At 43.4% G+C, this 26,331-nt stretch overlaps 1 protein-coding gene across 4 annotated transcripts in view; it reads left to right on the forward strand.

The window, feature by feature from the left end:
• Positions 1–20,619: 20,619 nt before the first annotated feature.
• The window catches only part of LOC134351022 (netrin receptor UNC5D-like), a 924,405-nt gene continuing 918,693 nt past the window's right edge, over positions 20,620–26,331 (forward strand). For all 4 annotated transcript variants that reach the window (XM_063056996.1, XM_063057001.1, XM_063056997.1 and 1 more), the window contains exon 1: positions 20,620–20,867. In XM_063056996.1, coding sequence (XP_062913066.1) covers positions 20,792–20,867 — 76 coding nt within the window. In that variant the 5' untranslated portion in view covers positions 20,620–20,791. The remainder of the gene's footprint in view (positions 20,868–26,331) is intronic.

Genomic DNA, 26,331 nt, shown 5'->3' on the forward strand with positions numbered 1-26,331 from the left:
TAAAGACACCGCCATAATGTCTTCATAATTGCACTTGCGTGCTGGGCTCAGGGCAGATCCTCCAAAATAGTAACACATGGGAATTTAAAGTTGATAACCTTCTCCACCTCTGATCCTCTGCTGAGGAGTAGCTTATAGACCTCTGGTTTCTTTCTCCTGAAATCAATAATCAGCTCCTTGGTCTTGCTCACATTGAAGTAAGGTAGTGTAAATAAATAAATACTAAATAACAAAATGAAAGAGTACACAGGCTCGGTAGCAAATACAGTGCAGAACATTAGGAGTTGTACATCCGAAATCTCTCTATTGAATTCAATCCCATTAACTTCAACTGAGCTCAATGTTGGAACTGATGTGGAACAAATAGCCAGCACAAATATAAAAATTTCTCTGATTAAGGAAGTAACACAAAAAGTTTTGAACTTGTATGAGCACCTGATTGAATTGTTGATTTGGACAGAGACATACAAAACACTGAAGATATTGGAACCTGGAGGAACAGGCAAAGGTTCTGGAGGAACTTGACGGTTCAGACAGCATTTACGACGGGAAAAGGACTGCCGATGTTTCCAGTCGAGACCCTTCATCTATACTGGCAATCTGGTTTTAACAGGCGGCCAAGACACTAAGTGCAGATTCTGGATCCAGTGCCAGCCTTTAACACTGAAACTAGACCCAAGTGGAACAGGATTTTGTACCGAGGATTGCAAAAGTTGAATTATAAAGATGGATCAAGCCAGTGAAACATGTGGATTTTGAAACTGTATTGCCAACTCAGGGAGGAAGGCCTGTTGAAAAATCTTAGTCCACACTGGGGTCAGGCAGCATCTGCAGAAAGCGAAGCAATGGTAACTTTTCAGGTCAAAGAAACTTTCGACTGTTCTCCTTCAAAGATGAGATTTGACAGAGGTGTGCAAAACCGTTAAAATAAAAGAGAATAAATAGGGCAAAACAGTCAGTAACTAGGAATATAGGTTTGCAAATGAACAAAAGATGACGTAAAAATATTTTTATAGAGGGAGAAACAGTAATATGGAAACAGAAATGGAATCATTGCTTCAGATATGATTCTGAAAAGAGATTTGAATGAGTACTCAAAGACACAAAATGTATAGGTCAACGGGGAAAGAGCAATGGATTGGAACTAACTGAGGCCCTCAGCTGGTCAGGATCGACCACGGATCTTGTGCTCCGCCTGTCGATGTGACACGCAAGCCAGGTCAGTAACTGATGAATCCAAAGGAATGCCAGAGACTGAGGCAGTTTGGCACCAGTGGTGTCACAGGAGCTGCCAGTCAATATCGAACTCAACCTTAGGGGCTCCAGCTCGGTATCTTCCCCTCAGGGTTTACTCCCGAAGCCTTCCCTTTGAGTGGGTACAGTTGTGAGGCAGTGGAGGCTTGAGATCAGAGTTTCCCTTCTCCTAGATGAGCTGCCAACCACGGCTGATGAGCCCCATCTGCCCAAAGCAACTGGTTTTAACATGCTAGTAACCCGCTCTTGCCCCTTCTACTGTCGGTAGAAATGTTTCTACTGGGCTCATTACCTAAGCCACCGGTAAAGGTCAGGAGCCAGATTTGTTTGTCAGAGATCCATGCCACTGGAAGCATTTAAAAGGTAGTGTCAGCTTATTCTCACTACCACCCTGGGCTATAAAACCTTAAGGAACTAGTGGAACTAATTGAATGACTCTACTGAGAGATAACACAGGCATGGGTGACTAAATGACTTCCATCCCACTTGCTGTTGAACAATTCTAGTGAAAGTTTCTCTCCACTTAAGTACCAGAAGTGCAGTTCCTTGCTCTCTGTTGTGTGGGGATGGGCAAGTTCTCATATCAAATGAGAACAATCTCTTCTTCATTGATGGGTTTTGTGTTCAAATAGTTTTCCAGTACTCCTGATCTACATGTTGGCTCGATGAGTTTGTCAGTAAAATGATATATAATATCTGGAGCCTATACACTTTTCCTGTTCACTGTGAATGTTTAAAGTCCTTTGTTGTTAAATGACAGTGCAGGCTGCTCCCACCTTACAACAGGGTTCCACTCCTGTAAACCGCCCATAACCTGAACAGCTCTCAAGTCGAAAATGCGGCACAAACCAAGATCTTACATGGGAGAAGCTGCAGCAGCCAACAACTCCCATCCTATTGTGTAGTTAATATTTCAATAATATTTCAGCAATCTAGTATAGATATTATTTGATTACACATTCCTGTCCATTTACATAATTCATTACGAGTTACATGTAAAAGTACATTAATTGCAGACGTCATCATGCTCCCACGCGATAGGTGAGCACCTTGTTGAGAGTAAAAATGAAGTCAGACCTGCAAGGACTCCCATGTCTTCTTTGAATTAATTTAATGTTTTGAAGTTACGAAGCACAAACATGTCCCACTTCATTCATGTGAATGTGCGTAAGTTAGGTGTTTGTGATCTGGGGAGGAACTGCACATGTCTGTAATATGTTCATGCACATTGTCTTATTGTGTGTCCTTGAATGGTTTGTATGAGTGAATATCATACTAATACTGATTGCACTAGAGGAGGAATGGTGCCTTTAAGTCCCTCACAGCAAGGTATTAACATAATGGACGAGGCGATGAAGGAAGGGAGAGAGATATATTTGTGAGTATTAACTATGGAAAGACAATTCAAGCACGGCTATACAAATTGCTTAATTTTCCTGTACATTCTTTTAGGTGTAATTCTAAGGAACATCAGTAAAGCTGTATGAAGTAGCCTTTGAGTTCCAGTGATAGCAGAAATGCACTGAGTGTGTTCACAAACTCATTCAAAGTCCATTTAGGAATCGGATGGCAGAGGGGAAGAAACTGTTCCTGAATCACTGAGTGTGTGCCCTCAGGCTTCTGTACCTCCTACTTGATGGTAACTGTGAGAAAAGGGCATGCCCTGGGTGCTGGGGGTCCTTAATAATGGACGCTGCCTTTCTGAGATGCCACTCCTTGAAGATGTTCCGAGTACTTTGTAGGCTAGTACCCAAGATGGAGCCGACTAAATTTACAACTCTCTGCAGCTTCATTCAGTCTTGTGGAGTAGACCCCACCCCTGCCCATACCAGACAGTGATGCAGCCTCCCGGAATGCTCTCCACGGTACATCTATATAAGTCTTTGAGTGCTTTTGTTAACATACCAAATCTCTTCAAACTTCTAATGAAGTATAGTCATTGTCTTGCCTTCTTTATAGCTGCATCAATATGTTGGGACCAGGCTAGGATCTCAGAGATCTTGACACACAGGAACTTGAAACTGCTTACTCTCGCCACTTCTGATCCCTCTATGAAGATTGGTCTGTGTTTCTTCATCTTACCCTCCCTGAAGTCCACAATCAGCGTTTTTATCTTGCTGATGTTTAGTGCAAGGTTGTTGCTGCAATACCACTCCACCAGCTGGCATATCTCACTCCTGTACACCCTCGAGTCTATCTGAGATTCTACCAGCAATGGTTGTATCATCAGGAAACTTATAGGTGGTACTTGAGCTATGCCGAGCCACACAGTCATAGGTAAAAAGAGAGCAGAACAGTGGGCTAAGCACACACCCCTGAGGTGCACCAGTGTTGATCATCAGCAAGGAGGAGATATTATCACCAATCCGCACAGACTGTAGTCTTCTCGTGAGGAAGTCGAGGATCCAAATGTAGAGGGAAGTACAGAGGCCCAGGTTCTGTAACTTCTCAATCAGGATTGTGGGAATGATGGTATTAAATGCTGAGCTATAGTCGATGAACAGCATCCTGACGTAGGTGTTTGTGTTGTCCAGGTGGTCTAAGGTGAAGAGCCACTGAGATTGAGTTGAGGCAACACTTCACCTGTGAAACTGTTAGGGTCGTCTATTGTATCTGCAGCTCCCGATGCAGCCTTCTCTCTATTGTTGAAGCCCGACATAAATTAGGGGACCGCATTTTTGAGCATCTCTGCTCCATTTGTCAAAAGCGGAATTTTAATTCCTAGCCCCATTCCAGTTCCGACATGTCGGTCCGTGATGAGGCCACCCTTAGTTGAAGGTGAAACACCTCATATTCCGTCTAGGCAGCCCCCAACCTGACGGCATGAATATTGATTTCTCCTTCTGGTAAAAAAAAATTTCCTTCCCTTTCCCTCTTCTATTCCCCACTCTGAGCTCGTACTTCTTCTCCTCACCTGTCCATCACCTCCCCCTGGTGACCTTCCTTCTTCCCTTTCTCTCATGGTCCGCTCTCCTCTGCTGTCAGATTTCTTCTTCTCCAACCCTTGACCTTTCCCTCCACCCTGGCTTCACCTGTCACCTTCTAGCTAGTCCTCCTTTCCCGCTCCTATCTTTCTACTCTGGAATCTTCCCGCCTCCTTTCCAGTCCTGGTGAAGAGCCTCGGCCTGAAATGTCGACTGCTTATTCATTTCCATAGAACTGCCTGACCTGCTAAATTCCTCCAGCAATGTGTCGCTCTAGATTTCCAGTAACTCCGGAGTCTCTTGAGTAGATAGATAGTTAGCTAGTTAGATAGATAGATTGATTGATTGATAAACAAACAATACAAATGATGAATAATGAGGTAGTGTTCATGCATTCATGGACCATTCAGAAATCTGATAGCGTAGGAGAAGAAGCTGTTCCTAAAACTTTGAGTGTGGGTCTTCATGCTCTTGTACCTCCTCGGTGGTATTAATAGGAAGAGGATATGTCCCAGGTGAGGAAGGCCCTTATTGATAGATGCTGCATTCTTGAAGAACCCTGGCTTTTGAAGATGTCTTCAGTAGTGGGGAAGGTTATGCCTGCAATGGTGCTGACTGAGTCTACAAGCCTCATTCATGCCTGCACAACAGAGCCTCCATACCAGGCTGTGATTCAACTAGTCAGAATGATCCCCACGGCACATGTGTACAAATTTCCTAGAGTGTTTGTTGACATACCAAATCTCAAATGCTGTAGAGACAGCGAGGTGAAAGAAGGCAAAGCTAACAATGCTCTATTTGATTGAGAGAGATGTGTCCTCTCTCATGACATGTACACACCATAATGGCATTGTCAGTTAATCAAAAGCTTAATTCACACAGTGTCAGGTGCATTCATTGTGTGAATCTGAAGCACATATTGTTCTTAATCTCAGAACTCAAGCAGAGATCAGAATAAGGCAACAGACCAGGATATTACTCTCATTTACAGCAAGTTGATATTAAATGTGCAGCAACAGTATCTGATGAACCCTGTGCTTCTTTTACCAGACGACAAACATTTATAAATATCTATTGCTTAAAAGAGAATCGATAACACATTCACTCTGACAACTGACAGCAGCAATAAATTGTAGTCTTTCATTCATTCAGTGTAAGTGGGTATTGCTAGCAGAGATGGCACTTGTTTTCTATTGCTGTTGCTGTTGAGACAGTGATGGTGAGTTTCCTCAAAACCACTGAAGTGAAAGTGTGTAATAGTTGGACACAATTGGGTAGATTCCAAGTCTACCTGCGAGGGCAGTTAGAAGGTCACCACATTGATCCTTGGCTGAAATTATACATCATGTACAGTATGAACAAGTTGCTTCATGAAGGAGGTCATTCCACCCTTAAAATCTATTCTGACTCTCAGAACAATCCCTTGCCCTCACTTTCCCTATCAGTCTTTCTCTCATACATGCTCAGGAACAGTCTTCCTCATTCTCCAACCAGCCATTTACACTAGGAATAACCTACAGTAAATTTCTAGCTCCTACATTTTTTCTTATCGTTTTAACTTCCCATTCGATGTTCTTTTCCCAGTAATAGAGAGAGAATCAGAATCAGGTTTAATATGTTGTGATATATGTTAACTTTGCGGCAGTACAATGCATATATGATAACATTGAGAAAAAAGGATGAATTTGTGTGTGTGTGTGTGTGTGTGTAAAACAGTTAATTGTTTTTTTCAACAATCTCTAAAGCACTTAAAATTAATCTACAACCTAATAAATTGACTGTGCTTTTTGGAATAATTCCTCAAAATATTCATGGTATTTCTGTGTCTGACCAACATGTTATTGTATTTGTTACATTGATAGCTAGGAGGGCCATCCTGTTGAAGTGGAAGGATACATCAGCTCCCACTTTGTCACAATGGTTCTCTCAAGTGATGCTATGTCTTAGTTTGGAGAAAATTAGAAGTCGAACCTTTGAACCTTTATTTGATCTTGAGAAAAGATGGGGCTCATTTGCTTGTTATTATCATTTGAGTTAATTGATAGATTTTTTCCACAATCTAATTGTAAATTTTTTGGTATATTTTCTTTTCTTGCTGGCGGTTTGATGTTTATTTTTAGAAGCTTTTTGTATAACACATGGCTCCAGGGTTGTACACCTAATGGGTTCTTTTTTTTCCTCACTTTTTCTGCTTAGTAGGTTTTGTTTTTGTTATCACAAATTTTTTTTTCAATCTTTAAGATAATGTCCCTTTTGAGATATTGTAAGTGTTGTTACTTCAATGTACTCATGTTATTTCTTTTGTATAATATAACAATAAACAGATTTGAAAAGGAAAAAAAAGAAAGAAAATAGTTAAATAAGTAGTATTGAAACTGAAATTAAAAAGTAGTGAGATAGTGGTCGTGGGTTCAATGTCCATTCACAAATCAGATGGTAGAGGGGAAGAAGCTGTTCCTGGATCATTGAGTGTGTACCTTCAGGTTCCTATACCTCCTTCCTGATGGTAGCAGTGAGAAGGCATGTCCTAGGTGATGGAGTTCCTTAATGATGGAAGCCGTCTTTTTGAGGCACCGCTCCTCCAAGATGTTTTAATACTATGAAAGCTAGTGCCCATGATGGATCTGACTAACCTTACAACTTCCTGCAGCTTACTTCAATCCAGTGTCATAGCCCCCTCCCCCACCCCCATACCAGATGGTGATGCAGCCAGTTAGAATGCTGTTCACGGTACATCTGTAGAAATTTGCAAGTGTTTTTAGTGACAAACCAGATGAGGTTTATTTATCATATATGCATTGAAACATACTGAGAAGTGCGGTATTTGCATCTAATAAAATCAGTGTGAATTGTGCAGGGCAACCAGGTGTTGTCATGTTTCCCGCAACAACGTAGTGTGCCCACAACTCACTAACCCTAACTCACCTTTGGAAAATGGGAGGAAGATGGAGCACCTGGAGGACACCTACAAGGTCATAGGGAGAACGTGTAAACTTCTTGCAGATGTTGCCAGGAATTGAACCCTGCTTGGAGAATGCTGGGGCTGTAATGGCATCACGCTGTGCCACCGTGCCATCCCCCGAACAGTCAAGTCAAGTTTATTGTCATTTAACTAGTTACACGTATATAACGTATAATGTATACAGAAATGAGACAACATTTCTTCGAACCAGGGGTTAAAATGGCGGCAGGAGAGAGAGCAGCGCACCGCGCGTGCACAGTCCTCCGGTGAAAAATGATATTGTATCCGTTAAATAGGGGCCGTGGATAATTCTGATTTGATGGAGACAGAAGTGAAAGCACAGAGGAACATCTGGAGAAATTTCTGAAACGCAGGTTCGCTGCTGTTGTTACTGCGCGATCGAGAATCTTCCAAAGGGAAGACCTCAAAATCCCCAGCTTTGCCTGCTGTTGGCGACCGAGATTGAGGTCGAATCGTTCGGATAGAGATGGTGCTCGGTACTCGGTGTTGGAGAGCTGATCGGAGGCTCAAAGTTTTCAGACGACTCAGAGTCGGACTGTGGTTGGGCATGGCAGGGAGAGTTTTTCTTCCTTCTCCCGTCTGCGTGAGATGTGGGACATTTGAGAGACTTTACTGTGCTCATGGACTGTTCTTCATCAAGTTATGGTATTGTTGCACTGTTGTAACTATATGTTATAATTATGTGGTTTTGTTAGTTTTTTCAGTCTTGGTCTGTCCTGTGTTTTGTGATATCACACCGGAGAAAATAATGTATCATTTCTTAATGCATGCATTACTAAATGACAATAAAAGAGGACTGCATGTCTTCATAATCTAAAGCACAATCATACACGTAACAGATGTAACACATGATAGCTTTGATATTGAGGTGTAGAAGGCAGTGAAGGAGGCAAATATGATGGCTTCATATCAAAGGGGTGTGAGGGTCACTAGAGAATTCAAGTGCAGGAATCAAGGAGACTTTGGCAATTCAAACGAGACTAAAGATTTATTACAAAAAATGACTAGGAAAACCTTACAAGAGCTCAGGCAACCAATACAGAATCTTGAAGAACTGAAATTCCTCATGATACATTGAAGAATCAGTTTGAGTGTCACCTCACAAGGAACCACAGCGGCCCAGAAAGAGAGGATGATATGCCCCTCTGAAATACACCCCGGAGCAAGTAGGAATTCCGAACATTGACAATACTGTGCTAAGTTATCCCAAGTTGAATAAAGGTGATAAATGCAAAGAGTTAAATTATCCCAAATGAGACACCTGCAAAACAAAGTGTAAAACTAGAGCTAGGGCAAAAATATTTAGACATAAATGGTAAACAATCCAAGGACCACTGCATAGCCTCAAGGTGACATCGAGAAAATACGGTCCCCATTTTAATTGACAAAAAAATCTTTTTTTAAAATAATCCTTCATTATGATGAGGGGTTTTAGTTCAAAGGCAAAGCTTTCTCAAAGCAACTATCTTCTTAGTCCCTTAGGATTGAGAATGGCTTTCTTCCATTCAGTTCTGGAGAGTTGTTAGGTGACTAGTGGTATGAACGTGGGAACCACAGACTCTTCCATCGGCTCAGATTCAGATCCAGATTCAAATTCACTTATTTATTGACCCTACATTGAAACACACAGTGAAATGCATTGTTTGTGTTAATGACACGACACAAGGATGTGCAGGGGTAGCCCACAAGTGTCACCTCACATTTCAGCGTCAACATAGTATCCCCACAACGCTCAGCAAAGCACCACAATTGGACAAAGTGGAACATGACAAGCAACAAAACAAAAGCAAAGCAAGCCCCGATCCTCCTTCCCACTCTCTCTCACACACAGACAGCCTTCCAACCCCAGAATAGGTGTCTGGGCCTCCAGCCTTCAGTGGACTCACGGACTCACAGCCAATAGTGGACTCTGACTTCCTGATGCCTGAAGATGGAGGTGGGCAGCTTCTGAGATCGACTTCTCCTTCTGCCATTTACGCAGGGGTCTTGTGATTCCATGCATGGCTTCAAGTTTCTCAATACCAGCTGGACTGTTCCTTCTTTGAATGGTTGTGGACCATGGATTCCCAAGGGTCTGTGGAGACATTACCGTTTTTTTCCGAGTTGTGGTTGAAGGAGGATCACAGCTAGGAGCTTAACATCCTAGGGTACACATCATACCTAAAGGACGGGCAGGTGGCAAAGTGGGTGGGTGGCTTTGTTGGTCAAATCGGAAATCAGATCCTTAGGAGGAAGTGACATAGGATCATAAGATATAGCATCCTTAAGGTTAGAGTTAAGGAATTGCAAGGTAGAAAGACCCTGTTGGAAGTTATATATGGGCCTCCAACCAGCAAACAGAATGTGGAGTGCAAATTACAATGGGAGGTAGAAAAGACATGCAAAAAAGGCAATGTTCAGATATTTGTGGGGGATTTTAATGCATAGGTAGATTGGAAAAGTCCATTTAGTGCTGGATCCCAAGAGAAGGAATTTGTCGATTGCCTTTGAGATGGTGTTTTAGAGCAGCTTGTAGTTGAGCCCACTAGGGAAAAGGTAATTCTTGATTGGGTGTTGCGTAATGATTTGATTACAAAGCTTAAGGTAAAGGACTACACAGGAGGCAGTGATCATAATATGATAAAATTCACTCCGCAATTTAAAATTGGACGTATTAGCAGTATGATGCTGGGATACATCCTAGGATATGCCGGGACACATCATCAGCGATGTTACCTAGGGTCATCAGGTGGTTTGGTTCTTATTACTGTTAACGATCGAGGAGATATTTTCTGTTACTGCCTTCACCAGCTGGTCATGGCACCAGTGGTAGCAGCCTTCTCCTAAAGCTTTTGAGCAGCTGCTGAGGATATGTTCTAGGGCAGAGGGGACAGGATGGTGCCTCACTTTTTCCCCAAGCAAAATGGTTCACTGGTCTGAACTTAATGCGCTGGGGTTCTGCCTGCTAGATGGTGGACCAGGAGAACTTCCACTTCGGTGCACCCTCCCACCTTGCCCAAGCTCCCGGCTGCCCAATTCCTACCATCCTGGTGGTATGCACTTCCTCGACAGCTGGTCGCACCTCTTCCTGCGCCAGTTTGCGTCTCTCCTCGCCTTGGGCCCTGTCGAAGTGGATTGAAGGGAAGCAGCCCAGCCCTGCCTGACAGTTGAGTAAAGTTAACTCCAGAGACATGACAGAGAAACTGGATCAAGTTGATTAGAAGGGGACACTGGCCTGCACGACAGCTGTGCAGCATTTGGGAGTTTCTGGGAGTCATTTGAAGATGCAGGATCAGTTCACCCTAAGGAAGAAGAAGCATTCTAAAGGGAGGATGAGGCATCCAAGGCTGTCAAGGGAAGTCAAAGACAACGTAAAAGCAAAAGGGAGGGCATAAAATAAGGCAAAAATTAGTGAGAAGCTCAAGGGTTGGGAAGTTTTTAAAAACCAACAGAACGAATCTGAAATAGCAATAAGAAGGGAAAAGATAAAATGTGAAGGTTAAGTCATGGATATCTGTACAAGGGGGCAAAATAGACATTATTTTCCGATACATAACCCCAGATTCAAGGCAATATTGTTGGCCCTTACATTCCTCTCTGCTGGCCCAGCAAGTCTCCTGGTTTTAAGGGTAACAAACACTGACATTGCCTGCAATGGCCCTATCTAATGACAGAATAATAAAACTCCACGGTTCAGAGGAGTGATGAGAGTGTTCTAGACACTTTGCAGCTCAAATGCTAACACATAGAAGGGTTTCTCATATTAATCATTGCCTTAAATGTCATTTGGTTGAATAATTGTGCAAAGCTATCGCCAGGCACCAGTTTCAATGTGATTTGATATTTGCAGTGCAGGCTGGCAGCATGGGATCATATCACAGTTCAACCTGATCACTTAGCGGTGCTGGTCAGAAGCAGTGTTGTGCAATTTCCCAGTACAGTGTCATTGCACAGATCATTGCGTCTTGTGGTAAAATATAGGCAGACTCCTCCCCACTCCCCCCATCCCAGGTTATTTAAGGGTTTAGTTTCTCTGAACTGTCGACAAGCTAATTTGCCTGTCGGTAAGACACATCTGTTTTTTTTAAATTTCAGAATTCAAACTGCTGGATGAACTCAGCGGGTCAAACAACATCTGTGGGGAAGAGGTATTGTCGATGTCTCAGGTTGAGATGCTGTATCTGGATGGTTTCTTTCCACAAACAGATGCTGCTCAACTTGCTGAGTTCCTCCAAAAGTTGCTGAGCCCAGCATCTACTCTCTTTCCTGTGCATCTGTTTTCCATAGGTTCCCATATCATATCCATCTATGTACAGATTATATAGTGCATCATGTATGTGAAAGCAAATAAGTCTTGCAGACTGAGTGCAAAATTAGTGAGATAGTGTTCGTGGGTTGGTTCGTTGTCTGTTCAGAAACCTGTTGGCAGATGGGAAGAAGCCGTTCCAAAAATATTGAGAGTGTTTCTTCCAGGCTCCTGTAACTCCTCTCCGATAGTAGCAATGAGATGAGGGCATGTCTTGGATCGATTGCTCTCCCTCTTCTGAATCAGCCTCCCACTCCAGACGCCTCCGCTCATAACACGGTAGAATAGTAATTAGCGCAACGCTTTACAGTACCCGTGACCCAGGGTTCAATTCCCGCCACTGACTGTAAGGAGTCTGTATGTTCTCCCTGTGACTAATGGGTTTCCTCCTGGTGCTCCGGTTTCCTCCCACAGTCCAAAGACATACCAATTGGTAGGTTAATTGGTCATTGTAAACTGTCCTGTGATTAGGCTAGGGTTATTTCAGGGATTGCTGAGCAGCGTGGCTCAAAAAGCTGGAAGGGCCCATTCCACATTGTATCTCAATCAATCAATCAATCAATAAAAATCCCAGCCTACGGTGGAGCTGGAGGAAGATAATGCCACTTACTATAATTCTTTCATTTCACTGAATAATAATCCCAACATTACCTGTAACTAAAATTATGGAATATGTATATAGTGTAGTCATTAATAAGCTACATGAAATATTTTGTTATTATTATTCCCACTATCTTGAAAAATGCTTTCAAACATCTGGGAGAATTTGCCCAAATTATTGTCAATCGGATCAATTGTAACCAGGGACCTCCCATGATATAGAGTCATGGAGCTACAGAGTCTGCAAGGCAGACCATTTGGCCCTTCTAATCAAACTGCCTACCTGAACTAATCCCATTTTCCAGCATTGGCCCATATCCTTCTAGATCAGCAGTTCCCTATCTGTGGTCCATGGACCTCTTGCTTAATGGTATTGGTCCATGGCATAACAAAGTCTGGGAACCCCAGTTCTGAACCTTTCTTACCTGCGTATCTGCACGGAGGTCTTTTAGTTGTACCTATATCCATCACTTCCTCTGGCAGCTCATTCTGTATATGCACCCTCTCTGTATGAAAAGGTTACCCCCTCAGGTCACTTTTAAATCTTTCCACTCTCATTTTCAACCTCTGCCCTCTAGTTTTGGACTGCCCCAGCATGGGGAAAAGACTTTGGCTATTAAACTTACACATTCCCCTCGTCTGGGTGACAGAGTGATAATATGTCTCTGCAAAAGGAGGTGTAAGGTGCTTCGTCCTTCTGCTAGCCTGTAGGTCATCCTTGGGCAAGGTGTAGCATCTGCTTAGCCCCTCGATCAGGGTCACGTGAAACCATGGGAGCTGGTGATGGATGGTCATATGAACAGCTGATCAAGTCAAGTCAAGTCACTTTTTATTGTCACTTCAACCATAACTGCTGGTACAGAACATAGTAAAAATGAGACAATGTTTTCCAGGACCATGGTGCTACATGAAACAATACAAAAACTACACTGAACTACGTAAGAAAAAACACAAAAACTACACTAGACTACAGTCCTATCCAGGACTGCATAAATGCATATCACAAGTCCTGGTTATGCGACCAGTGATTCCAGGCAGACAATCTCTGAAGAGTATCAGTCACTCCTCTTGTAAAGACACCGCCCAGAAGAAGGCAATGGCAAACCACTTCTGTAGAAAAATTTGCCAAGAACAATCATGCTCCTAGATTGTGATCGCCTGCATCATATGACACGACACATGATGATGATGACGATTTCCTTCAGGAGTTTATAGATCTCTATAAAGTCGCATGGCAGCGTTGCGATTAATGCATCACTTTGCAGCACCTGTGATCACTGACTAGGGTTCGATTCCCACCGCTGCCTATAAGGGGTTTGTACATTCTCCCGCTACCGTGAGAGTATCCTCCGGCTAACTCCCACATGCCTATGATGTATGGTTCAGATTAGTGCATTGTAGGCATACTATGTTGGCACCTGAATCGTGGTGAAGCTTGAGGGACCCCCAGCACAATCCTCACTGCTTTGATCTGACACACATGATGCATCTCCCTGCATGTTTTGATATACATGTGACAAATAGAACTCCTCTAAAGTGCTCCTCTGTCTCTCGTGCTACAAGGAAAAAACTTCTGGCCTGTCCAGCCTTTCCCACTAATTGAAACCCTCCAGTCCTGATAACATCCTCGTAAATCTTTTTTTTTTGTTCAACCATTTTAACCATATTAATAACGGCAGGGTAACCAGAAGTGTATGCAAAACTCCGAGTGTGGCATTGCCAACATCTTGTACTGCTTAATATGACATCACAACTCCTGTACACAATACTTAATATTCTGACTGAGGAGGATTTTGTATTACCAGGAGTAAGATGGGAGGGACTGAGGTTGAACAGGTTGGAGCTTTCTCCACTGGAGAAGAGGAGAATTAGGGGTAATCCTATTAGAGCATAAAGCATAGGAGCAAAATTAGGCTATTTGACCATTGAGTCAGATCATGACTGATTTATCATCCTTCTCAACCCCATTCTCCTGCCTTCTCCCTTACAAGTCAAGTACCTATCAAACTCTATTTTAAATATACCCAGTAACTTGTCCTCCATAGCCTTCTGGAGCAATGAATTCCATCGATTCACCATCTTCTACTGAAAGAAATTCTTCCTCATCTCTATAGACATGTATATAATCAATACATGGGCATAGGTAGCATCAATTAACACAGATTTTTCGCCCAGGGCTGGGGGAATCAAGAAGTAAAGGGCAAGGGTTTAAGGTGAGGGAGAGAGATTTAATGGGAATGTAGATGGTCAGAGGGTGTTCAGTATTTGAAATGAGCTATCAAGGAGGTGGTTGAGGTTGGTAACTTAATTACATTTAAAAGATACCTGGGTAGGATTTGGGTCAAACGTGGCAATTAGGAATAGCTTGGATGGGAATTTTGGTTAGTACAAACCAGTTGGGCCAAAAGGCCAGCTTCCATGCTGTATGGATGCATGGCTCTGTTTTTTCTAAGTGTAAATGGCAACATGGGCTTCCTCCGCGTGCTCTAGTTTCCTCCTACATCCCAAAGACATCTGGTTTCAGTAGATTAATTGGTCACAAGGGCGTAATTAGATAGCATGGGTTCGTTGGAATGTGCTGTATCTCTAAAAGATAAGAACAACGGCAGAAACTCCTGGAGATCCATTACATGTCAAGCAGCATCTGTGGAGAAGTTAATGCTTCATTTTATTTCCCTCTTTCTCTCTCTCTCCACAGATGCTGTCTGTCCTGTTGACTATCACCAGCATCTTCTGCTTTTATTTCAGGTTTTTGGCATCTGCAGTTATAACTCAGTGGCCACTTTATTAGGTACCTCCTGTACCTAATAAGGTGGTCACTCAGTGCAGGTTCATGTTCTTATGTAGCTGAAGATTCAATGTGCTGTGCGTTCAGAGATGCTCTTCTGCACATCACTGTTCCAAAGCATATTTAATTGAATTACTGTCGCACTCTGATCTGCTTGAACAAGTCTGGCCATTCTCACCTAACTTTTCTCAAAGCATTTTCACCCACTGAATGTTTTATCTGTTTTCCTACCAGTGTCTGTAAACTCTGGAGGCTGCTGTGAGTGAAAATCCCAGGAGATCAGCAGTTTCTGAGATACTCAAACCACCCAATCTGGCACCAGCAATCATTCCACGGTCAAAGTCATTTAGATCACATTTCTTCCCCATTCTGATGTTTGGTCTGAACAACAACTGAACCTCTTGACCGTGTCTGCATGCTTTTATACATTGAGTTGCTGCCACGTGATTGGCTGATCTGCATTAACGAGCAAATGCTGCATGCAGGTGTACCTAATAAAGTGGTCACCGAGTCTCTGCACACTCTGCAATTATTGTCAGCCTGGTAGGGCATTGCGACTCCGTGAGAAGCCGGCGCCTATTGTTTGTGCGTCTCAGCGTACAGAAAATAACAGGAGTAAATCTCCGCACGAAAGGGCGGCAGCTGGATTTGCAGTGGCAGCCTGAGAGGTGGCGAGCTGTTTGTTTTGAAGCGTAGGAGACTGGCATGTTTGCAGTATAGATGTAAATGCTTTACATCACAAAATAAAACCCAACAGACTGTGTTCCGACAGGACATGTGGGTGGAAAATTCTCACTCCATATTACAGCGATCGAGAGCAACATTTTAAAACAAGGCAGATTCTAACAGGAGGGAACTGATTGAAATGTTACAAATCTCTCTTTGAAACTTTAGACGATGATTCTGAGATTAGTCGCTACAATATGTATTCAGAGGCAAATCTAACGTGCTCATGCTGGCTGTCTGTCAACGGGGCTCTGGCTGTCAGGAGAGGATTGTGCGTACAAGTCATATGTGCTCCCTGATTTCCATTTGCGGACAGTGAATTTTAAGCACATTGAGAACACGGGTGAGAAAGTTCACACTATTGAATCGACAAGGGAGTGAAAGAAAGAAACAAGAAAAGACAGATTTTCTCTTGCATCGCACTTCTAAATTTTTTTCCGGATGTCCAAGAGTGTTGTGCCGCCGACGAAGCAGCCTTTCTATTGAGATATTGCCGGAAATGCAGCACGCGACATAAACACAGCAAACTCCCACAAACAACACACTATCGTCTATTCATCTGAGTTGTCAGTTAAGCAATAAACGTCGGTCAGGAATCGCCTGCCATGCCATCATCTGCTTCTGCTGTGTAACAGCTCAGCTGAGAGGAAGCACCTCCACCTTCCCGCGTAATTTAGCACGGAAACAGCTCATCGACACGGACCCGGCTGGATGACCAGGCTGGTGCCATTTGGCCCGTATCCCTCTACACCTTTCCCATCCCTGAACCTGCCTAAAGATTGTAATTGTACCTGTCTCCACAGCTTCCCTTCTCAGTACTTCAGTGAAGTGCCAGGTTATAGCGCGGTTACTCCGGTAAGTTGTTCTCCAAGGGTTCGTCTGCAGTGGCGGGTCCGACTTGCCGGTCCATGAACTCCTCAACTGCCACGGCGAGGCCACGCTCAGGTTGGATGGAGCAACACCATATATTCCGTCTGGGTAGTCTCCAACCTGATGGCATAAACATCCAATTCTCGAACTTCCGGTAACTGCTCCCCCGCCTTCACCATCCCCCTTCCTTGTTTCCCTTTCATACCTTCTCTTCTTACCTACCCATCACCTACATCTGGTGTTCCTCCCCCTTCCCTTTCTTCCATGGTCTTCTATCCTGTTCCATCAGATCCTTCACGCCCCCCCAGCCCTTTATTTTTATCATCTTCCCAGCTCTTTACTTCACCCCCTCACCTATCACCTGTCTCCTAGAACTTCTTCCTCCCCTCCTCCCACCTTCTTATTTTGACTTCTTCAAGGTTCCTTTCCAGTCCTGATGAAGGGACTCGGCCCAAAATGCCGACTGTTTATTCCCCTCCACAGAAGCTGCCTGACCTGCTGAGCTCCTCCAGCACGTTGTGTGTATCGTTCTAGATTTCCAGCAACTGCGGTACCTCTTGTGTCTACAGTAGGTTCCCTTCATGGAGAACACTCGTTTAACGCGGGGATGCTGAAGCGTGGGCAGCCACCTTGGCAGATCATGGTCAGGGTAGAGTGGCATGGTATATAAGACAATTGGGGACCTTTCACTGCTGCAGATCTCCCCCTCCTTCACTGCCATTGTGACGTGTCATCATCTTCCACTGGCTCTGCAGCCAACAGGGATTATATACTAAAGTCTCTGGAGGGGGAGACTGAATCAGATGAGAATGAGCCACCCACTTCTCATGCCCACTTCTCATTACTATCTTTAGAGAGGAGATGGAGGAGCCTGGAGATGCACAATCAATGGTTGGGAACAACTTCTTCCCCTCTGCCAGCAGATTTCTGAATGGCATTGAACCCGTGAACAGTACTTCACCATTTTTGCAATTATATACTCTCTCTCTCTCTCTCTCTCTCTCTCTCTCTCTCTCATATCTATATAGTAAATATACTGTATATTGGTTTATTGATCATTACAGAATGTCTCTCTGTTGCTTCCCTCTCCGTCCCCTCCCTCTTCCCCTGTTCCCAACCATGATTTCCCTCTTCTTGCCCGTTCCCACTCTCAGACCATAATGGACACCCATAAAGTTTATCACCATTCACATATTTAACTAAATTTGTTTTTTTTTTGGCAGCAGTACCATGCAATAGATAAAACTACTGAAGTACTGTGCGGAACTCTTAGGCACCCTAGCTGTATATATGTGCCTAAGTCTTTCACACAGAATTGTATATATCGTTATTTATGGTATATATGCCACTGCAAAACAATAAATTTCACAATATATGTCATATTAATAAACTTGATTCTGACATGATCCAAGACTGATTCATTCAGGAAATTCAACAGATCCTCCAAGAATCTTTCAAAGAATTCTTTGCAACCATTGTAAACCAGTGGCTTACATGGAGTTAGATGGAGGCCATAAAATAGTTGCACACACCATTGTTTTCTGAAGTCATATCCAGGTGAAGAGCATTCTCCTACCGTGTCAAAAGAGCACATCATCTCAGAATTCAAGTACAGTGCTGCAGAAGATTAAACAAGCTTAAGCTCAAAGGAAATTTATTATCAAAGTACATATATGTCAACATATACTAACCTGGGATTCACTGCCTTGTGGGCATTCACAGTAGATACTGTGCTCAAAGGGAAATTACAGGCTGCAGATAGCAGCAAAAGTAATTCAAAGGAACAGCTTCTTCCCCTCTGCCATTCGATTTCTGAATGGACGTTGAACCCATGAACACTACCTCATAAACTTTTTTTTTCTATTTTTGTACTACTTATTTAATTTAGTGATGTACTTAAGGTAATTCACAGTTTCTTCTCTATTATTATTGTTTGCATTGTACTCCTGCCACAAAGTTAACAAATCACATGACATATGCCAGTGATATTAAACCCAATTCTGCTTCTGAAGTTCAAAGTAAATTTATTATCAAAGTATACATTATGTCATCTATTACTACTCTGAAATTCATTTTCTTGTGGGCATTCACAATGGATACAAAAAAAAGCACAATATGATCAGTGTAATACTGCAGGCAACAAGGACAGGCTAACAATGAATGTGCAAATTGTGTAAATACAATAAAGGAAAAAAAACTATAATAATAAATAAATAATATTGAGAACATGAGTTGTAGAGTCCTTGCAAATGAGTCCGTAGGTTAAAAAAATACCTAGAAACATTGAAAACCTACAGCACAATACAGGCCCTTCGGCCCACAAAGCTGTGCCGAACATGTCCTTTTAAGCTCCATGTATCTATCCAGCAGTCTCTTAAAAGACCCTATCATATCCAACTCCACCACCGTCGCCGGCAGCCCATTCCACGCACTCAACACTCTGTGTAAAAAAACTTACCCCTGACATCTCCTCTGTATCTACTTCCAAGCAAATTAAAACTGTGCTCTCTCGTGCTATCCATTTCAGTCCCGGGAAAAAGCCTCTGACTATCCACATGATCAATGCCTCTCATCATCTTATACACCTCTGTCAGGTCACCTCTCATCCTCCGTCGCTTCAAGGAGAAAAGGCGGCATTCACTCAACCTATTCTCATAAGGCATGCTCCCCAATCCAGGCAACATTCTTGTAAATCTCCTCTGCACCCTTTCTATGGTTTCCGCATCCTCCTTGTAGTGAGGCGACCAGAACTGATTGTAGAATGAGTTCAGTGTTGGGGTGAGGGGAAGTATCAAGAGCCTGTTGGTTGAGCGGTAATAACTGTTCCTGAACCTGGTGGTGTGGGACATGAGGCTTCTGTACCTCCTTTCTGATAGCAGCAGCAAGAAGAGAGCGTGGCCTGGATGGTGGGGGTCCGTGATGATGGATTCTGCTTTCCTGTGACAGCACTCCTTGCAGAAGAATACCTGGAAGTTTGTGAGCTGCCCACAAAACGTTGCCATGTATTGCCAGCGCCATCTTGAAAATCGCCATTTGATCCCTGAGATACTTCAACCTCTCAGAGGTGCCGTTAGATTTTTATTTAGCACCTCATTAGCGAAGTGTTCATTGACGAGACTGCCTTCCAACAGAGCAGCTTGAGCTTTTGATTGATCTTCCTACCTCCTGACTGAGCCCAACTGTCATCGCGTTGATTACAACTCCAAATTTAACTGGACCTTGGAACCAAGTGTGACAGTAACACCACGTTATCTGTAGTGGCGCCACTTTAATAACGCCAATGTTCGCTTTGGATGCTAGCCGCGTAGTAAACAGCACCTCAAACAACAAACACTCCGTTCACGTCGGTATCCCATGCTAATTTGAAATATATAAAATTAAAATTCTTCCAATAAAATATAATTAAGTTTCTTTTGCGCAAAAAGGGCATTGATTTCCCTAGTTTGGCAAAAAAACAGCCACCTCTTACACAATGCTAGTTTGCTTCTGGTTATGAGAATGAGGAATGTCAAGAGTACACACTGAGCATCCCAGTGTCGCCTCCTACTTGCGGGCCCGTTATGAGATTGAGCAACAAGTTTTGTAGCACTAGATCCATAGAACGGGCAGAAACACAAACTTTAGTAAACATAGTCCGAGCCCGAACAGTTAATAGTGGCGCTGTTTGTACGCCGGCCCCGTGTTGCTTTGCAATACTGTTGATTCCTAAATAAACACAGTAACCTGTTATGTATTTCGCAGGGTGCACCCCAGCGGGTAATGAGAAACAGCTACTTATTCACTCTGGTCCCTGCGAGAGATCCAACCCCTCATGCTTGGTGGGCAAGGCTTGCCAGTTTCAACTCCCTCCCCGCTGCCCCTTCTCTGGGGTAATTTATTGCAAGCCCTCACTTTGATCCTGATCAGCATTGATGCCTCCGGCTGCATTCTCTCCCTCCCCTCTCTATTTTTTATTCGCAGCAGTCTCAACGCTGCAGAACAGCGGCTCACGTCTCAACCTAGCCTGACAGGGAGAGGCAAGCGCGCTGTCCGCCCCGCCGCTCCTATTGGCTAGTGGGAGTCCGTGGCGAGCCTTATACGGAGTTCTGTGGCGCCGGTTGGTCGACGCTGCTGTCGATCACAGCCCCCGGGCTCTCATCAGGTTAGGCTGCGCGCAGCAGGTTGCAAAAGGAGTCCTGGATCGCGCTCACCGAGCCGGAGTTTGTGTCAGGTGCGGACTGCAAGTGCGGCGTGAAAGGACCCATTGCCTTGCAGCCGTCCAGCCGCCGGAACCAGGATGACCGGCTATCGTTAGAGTTAAAGAAGCCGCAAGGTTTGCGAAGGTTTTCTCTCGTCACCGAGGAAGCCCAAGAGAAAAGACCATGAAGACGCTTCCTCTGAGATGCTGTTGCTGGCTGCTGTTATTGGCTCTCTGCGCCATAAGTCGAGGGGAGAAGGGTAAGGGGGCAATGCAACGAGTATATTGTCGCTTGCTGGGGAATGCACTGAAGCGTAATGCTGTTACTGTCCACCACTGGCAGAGCAATGCCCTGTCAAGTTCCGTCAGCAGGAAAAAGTGGCAATCTGAGTCTGTCACTTGCAAAGGCAGTTCCACTTACGCCCTCTGTTATCACCTTAGTTTCCCACTCTTCCCTGACTCGTTTCAGTCCAGACCAGACCAAGTTGCAATAATTTTGGAGGAAAAATAAATATTTTTGTTGAATCTGCAAGGCTGAAGAAATGCTCTAGCAGTTTGGGATATGAATATCAATGAACGGAGGTGACCAGTGCTTATTCCCCCCCCCCCCCCACTCTAGCGTGTGTCTGACTGCTGGACACTGCATCGATTTTTCAATTACTGGCACAGAACTGTTGCAAACTGCTCCCTTCACCCTTCTCGCTTCGCGGCGGATAGTGTTAATCTCCCGCTAGTGAATGAACAGCTCGCAAAGCAGCCCTCAGCCAATACGCAACCTTAGACTGAAACCTCCATCCTAAAGTTGCGGAACTTTTGCAATAAAGTCCTAAGTGGAACTGCCCTTGATTACTAAACGTTGCAATATCTGCTGGGGCACGGTGGCCCTAAATTGATTCAGAAGTGACCTGGCATTTATTTAATAACCAATTGTATTTTGTGACGTAATATTTGTTTAATATACTATAATCGTCTTAAAAAAACTTGGCATCCCGGAAATACGTTAGAACCTGCGTTTAATTCTTATTCCCAAATTGCCAAATCGAGTTGAAGTCACAGAGTTTTTTGGATGAGCGGGTTTTAACAGTGCGTAAGTTTATTTGTCCTTGGTGTACCGGGCGTAGGGCACCGAAGAAGAGCTTTCCCCCAAACGTGGATAATCACGCACCCAAATAACACAGTCAGTGCACAGATAGACAAACCTTCTGTGGAGAATTGGGAGGAAAAAGTTGTACCTTCTAGCTAGACACTGATAATATATATTGTCAGGCAGTACATACGCATAGATATTCTTGTGTATGTTTGTTGTTTAGAAGTTAGCAATGAATTTTCAATTAACCATCACTTTTCGAAAAGTTAAAACGTGTTGCTACGGCTTTAATTCTTCTGCATCTGATGGTACTTACTACCGAATAGACCATGATGTGTTTGACTTGTGGAGGGTCCGTATTTATTCGCTGGTCATACATCGGGGTGGAGTGGCGGAGTATGATCTCTCCATAAAAACAACGGCGGGAAAATGTCAATTTTAACCAGCTCGGGTTAGCGGTTAAAAAAGCATCACTGTCTGAAAACGAAGCTTGCTATCTCTGAGTCTGCAGCTGATGTGTCAATTACTAATGGAATTTACTTAAATAGTTTCAACGAAGTAAGGATTTAAATAAGTTATTCTATAAAATGTAGCATTTTGGGGTTATATCTCAATATAACTCTAATGCGCTGTATTTTGAATATTCAATCTGCTTATGATAATACAAATTAAATATGGCTCAGGTCTTGCTAATATTGTTCAGATTGATTGATCGGTTTTCATCCTGTCCGGGTGTGCCGCCTTCTGGCAGCCCTTGGCATTGCACAAGCCTGCAAAGCCTGAAATGTAAGTGTATCATCTGACCTTCTGAAGGACAGCAGGGCTTGTTTTTTTTTTCAGAAAGGGTTAAGATTCACTCAACAGGTTAGTATACCCAATCGGAATGTTAATAGACTCAATTGAGCTCCTTCCCGGTCTCTGGAAAAAAAAAAGTAATCGCAGTTTATTTAGGTTAAGGTGTATGTAAAACTTCACATTCATTGAAGTCCTAATCTAGTTTTTCAGTTGTTAGTGTTAATTGTAACTGATGTCTTTAATTGAAACAATGGCCAGCAACTGTCAGAGAGCATATGTCTCCAATCTTCTCAAGCTGTTGCTCAGGAGCATCGCATTAGAAACAGAGTAGACAACCTCTTGGATTGCCTATGTTGATCTATAGTGGAAATTTGCATCTGTGGGGCAGAGAGAGAAATTAAAATGGTTGTTTTTGTTCGAAATCTGTTAGATTTATGGATACTACTGGACTCGTGGCTTAAACTCCTTGCTGGAATAATTGTCAGATTTATCTCCGTATTTCAATAACCAGAAGATTTTGGAAAGTGGGGTGGGGGGAGGGCGGGGAGAAATGGAGGCTTCATATATTGTATGCATTTTTCTATGTATTATATCTCTATCCCCAAATTGTGGAGGGATTTTTTTTAATTGGGACCCTGAAGAGATGCGAGTGTAAATCTGCATGCACAGCACAGCTGTGATTGAGCATTTAGTCGGAATTGGATAACTGTTAAGTTAAGGCAAATTACTGGCAGCGTTGCACATCACCATTTTAGCATGGATAATGTGAGAGAATGCAGATGCACAGAGTTTGCGAAGCTGATCCAAAATTGCCATAATTTACTTCTTTATTGATTTAGTGACACATCCTCCCTCCACATTTGCCCTTCACTCTTCGTCACTTCTATCTTGTTCTCTTTTTCACCGTGCGGACTTGACAAATGTGCTGTAGAAGTCTTGCCTTTTTTTCTCCTCAGAAAACTAAGATGTGAACATCGGATTAATGCAGATTTAATTAAATTTGGTTCTGCAAATGCAAAGCTGTTTCAACGACTTTAATTCTGGTATTGCAGTTACCCTGAGGTGGGACGTGAACCTTTTTTTTAACTTTACAAAGGTTCAAACATTCAAATTAAATTTATTATCAAAGTACAAACATGCACTCAGTGGCCACTTAATTAGGAACACCTGCTCAATTATGCAAATATATAATCAGCCAATGATGTGGTAGCAACTCAATAGATACATGGTCAAGAGGTTCAGAGTATTCATCAGAATGGGGAAGAAATGTTATCTAAGTGACTTTGACTGTTGAATAATTGTGCCAGACAGGGTGGTCTGAGTATCTCAGAAACTGCTGATCTCCTGGGATTTTCATGCACATCAGTCTCTAGAGTTTACAGAGAATGCTGCAAAAAAACACAACAAAAAAAATCCAGTAAGTGACTGTTCTGTGGATGAAAATACCTTGTCAATGAGAGAGGTCAGAGGAGAATGGCCAGACTGGTTCAAGCTGACAGTAATTCAAAAAAAAAACATTGTTACAAGAGTGGTGTGCAGAAGAGCATCTCTAAAGACACAATCAAACCTCGAAGAGGATGGGCTACAGCAGCAGAGACCACAATCATAATCAGTGTTCACTTTATTAGATACAGGAGGTACCTAGCCAAATGGCCACTGGCTGTATATGTCACTATATGTTATACTGAGGTTCTTTCTTGCAGACGTTCATAATAGAATGCATGGAAGAATGACATGCAAAGATTGACAAGTAACCAGTGTGTAAAAAAAAGACAAACTGCGCAGATACAAAATAAATAACACAGAGAACATGAGCTGTAAAGTCCTTGAAAGTGAGTACATACTGTAGGTTGAGTTTAGTGTTGTGTTGAGCGATATTATCCATACTGGTTCAGAGCCTGATGCTTGAGGGATAATTATTTCTGAACCTGTTGGTGTGGGGCCTAAGGCTCTTCTTCCTCCTTTTTGACAGCAGCAGTGAGAAGAGAGCATGGCCTGGATGGTTGGGGTGGGGGCCGGGGAGTGTAGCCTTGTGGCAGTGCTGTTTGTAGATGTGCTGAATGGGGGGGGGGTAGGGCTTTGCCTCTGCTGGACTGGGCTGCGTCCGCCACTTTTCGTAGGCCGTTCCATTCTGGGGCAACCCTTTTCCCTGCCTCCACCTTCACTACTCCATACAGAAAGTATGTTTTGAGGGGAAAACTCAGGGAGGAGGAACAGCCCCCCCCCCCTCAGGATGCTGGGCCCTCGCGGCAGCTGCCCACTCGGTGGTGAGTTGCAGTGTTGATGGATAACTGTCGCGTCACTCACTCTTGACTGTGGAGATCAATGCCGTGAGAGTTGAGTGTTCACAGTAAGCAGCGCGGTCGCTATCCCGTGCCCATTCTTTTTCTTTAAGATGCTTTTTACTGTCCTGCAGTGCTCTTGGGAATGGCTGTCAGAATATCAAATATAAACTTGGCTCTGGAGACTCATTCCTTATCAGTCTTCCAGCCCATTACTGAACTGCAACCTCCCCTGAGGCGCACTATTTATCTTATATAATGAAAGTCTCTGGTAGTGTGCGTCGCATTTTAAAGGTATATTTGTCATGATATCCCTTACTCTTCAGATTAGTCCACTTTGTCACAATCTACCCACTTCACTGTTGCTTGATCTCCTGTAACTAGACAGATTGTCCAGATTATTGGGGGTAGCCATCAACGTGGGGATTCTAGCAGCAAATTGGATATAAATAATAGGCTTGTGGGGTGAAGGTACTGAAGGTGGTGTAAGGTGCTCCTTCCCTCCACTAGATCACCCTTGGGCATGGTGCAACATCTGCTTAGCTCCCTCAATCAGGGTCACATGAAGCCCTGGGAGTAGGTGGCGGATGATCGTATGAGCAGCTGGGACAAATCAGAAATCTTAGTTAATGGACCGCTGATCCCAGGCAGATAAGCTCTGAAGAGTATTGATAATAGCTGGAGGCACTCGTCTTGCAAAGACACTGCCCAGAAGAAGGCAATGGCAAACCACTAATGCAGGAAAATTTGCCAAGAATAATCATGATCGTGGAAAGACCATGAACACCCACATGATATGGCATGGCACATTATGAACGGATGATTTACGCCTAAGTGTAACAAGGGAAGTGAATGATTATGGTCTCTACATACTCATCAAGGGATGGGGCAGCTGAGCGTCTTGAGTAGGGCTGAACGTTCCTCTTTCTCACACCCGCTCCGCCAGCCACTATCTTGCTGCCAGGTTCCCTCCATGGATGGTTGTGGAAGTCAAGTCATTGGGTATATTTAAGGCAGAGGTTGATGGGTTTTTGGTTAGTAAGGGCATGAAAGGTTACAGGGAGAAGGAAGGAGAATGGGATTGAGAGGGATAATAAATCAGACGTGATGGACTGGCAGAGCAGACTCAGTAGGCAGAATGGCCAGACTCTGTTCCTATTTTCATGGCCTTTATGGCTTTGCTCTCCTAATTTCTACAACCTTATCAGATTTCTGTGCTCTTCCAAATCCAGCTCTCACTACACATTATATATTTCATCCACTATGGGCCTTCTCTTTAAAACTTTCCCTGTATGATCAAGCTTTTCAGTCATCTGTTCTGTTGTCCTCTTATAGGGCTGAGTATCAATGCTCCTTCAATCATTCCTCTGTGAAGTTCAATGGATAATTGACCATGATCAAAGCACCATCTAAATTTTAGTTGTTAATGTCGCGGTTGTGCAGAACAATCTTAATTTTCTGGTTTTCAATTGTCCACTCCCTAAATAGAATTGATAGGGAGAAATGAACAAAATACAGATTGCAGGAGGACTTCTGCTACTCGGGCAGAGGGATGGTTGA

This window comes from Mobula hypostoma, chromosome 8 (genome assembly GCF_963921235.1).
Source record: "Mobula hypostoma chromosome 8, sMobHyp1.1, whole genome shotgun sequence".
NCBI lineage: Eukaryota > Metazoa > Chordata > Chondrichthyes > Myliobatiformes > Myliobatidae > Mobula > Mobula hypostoma.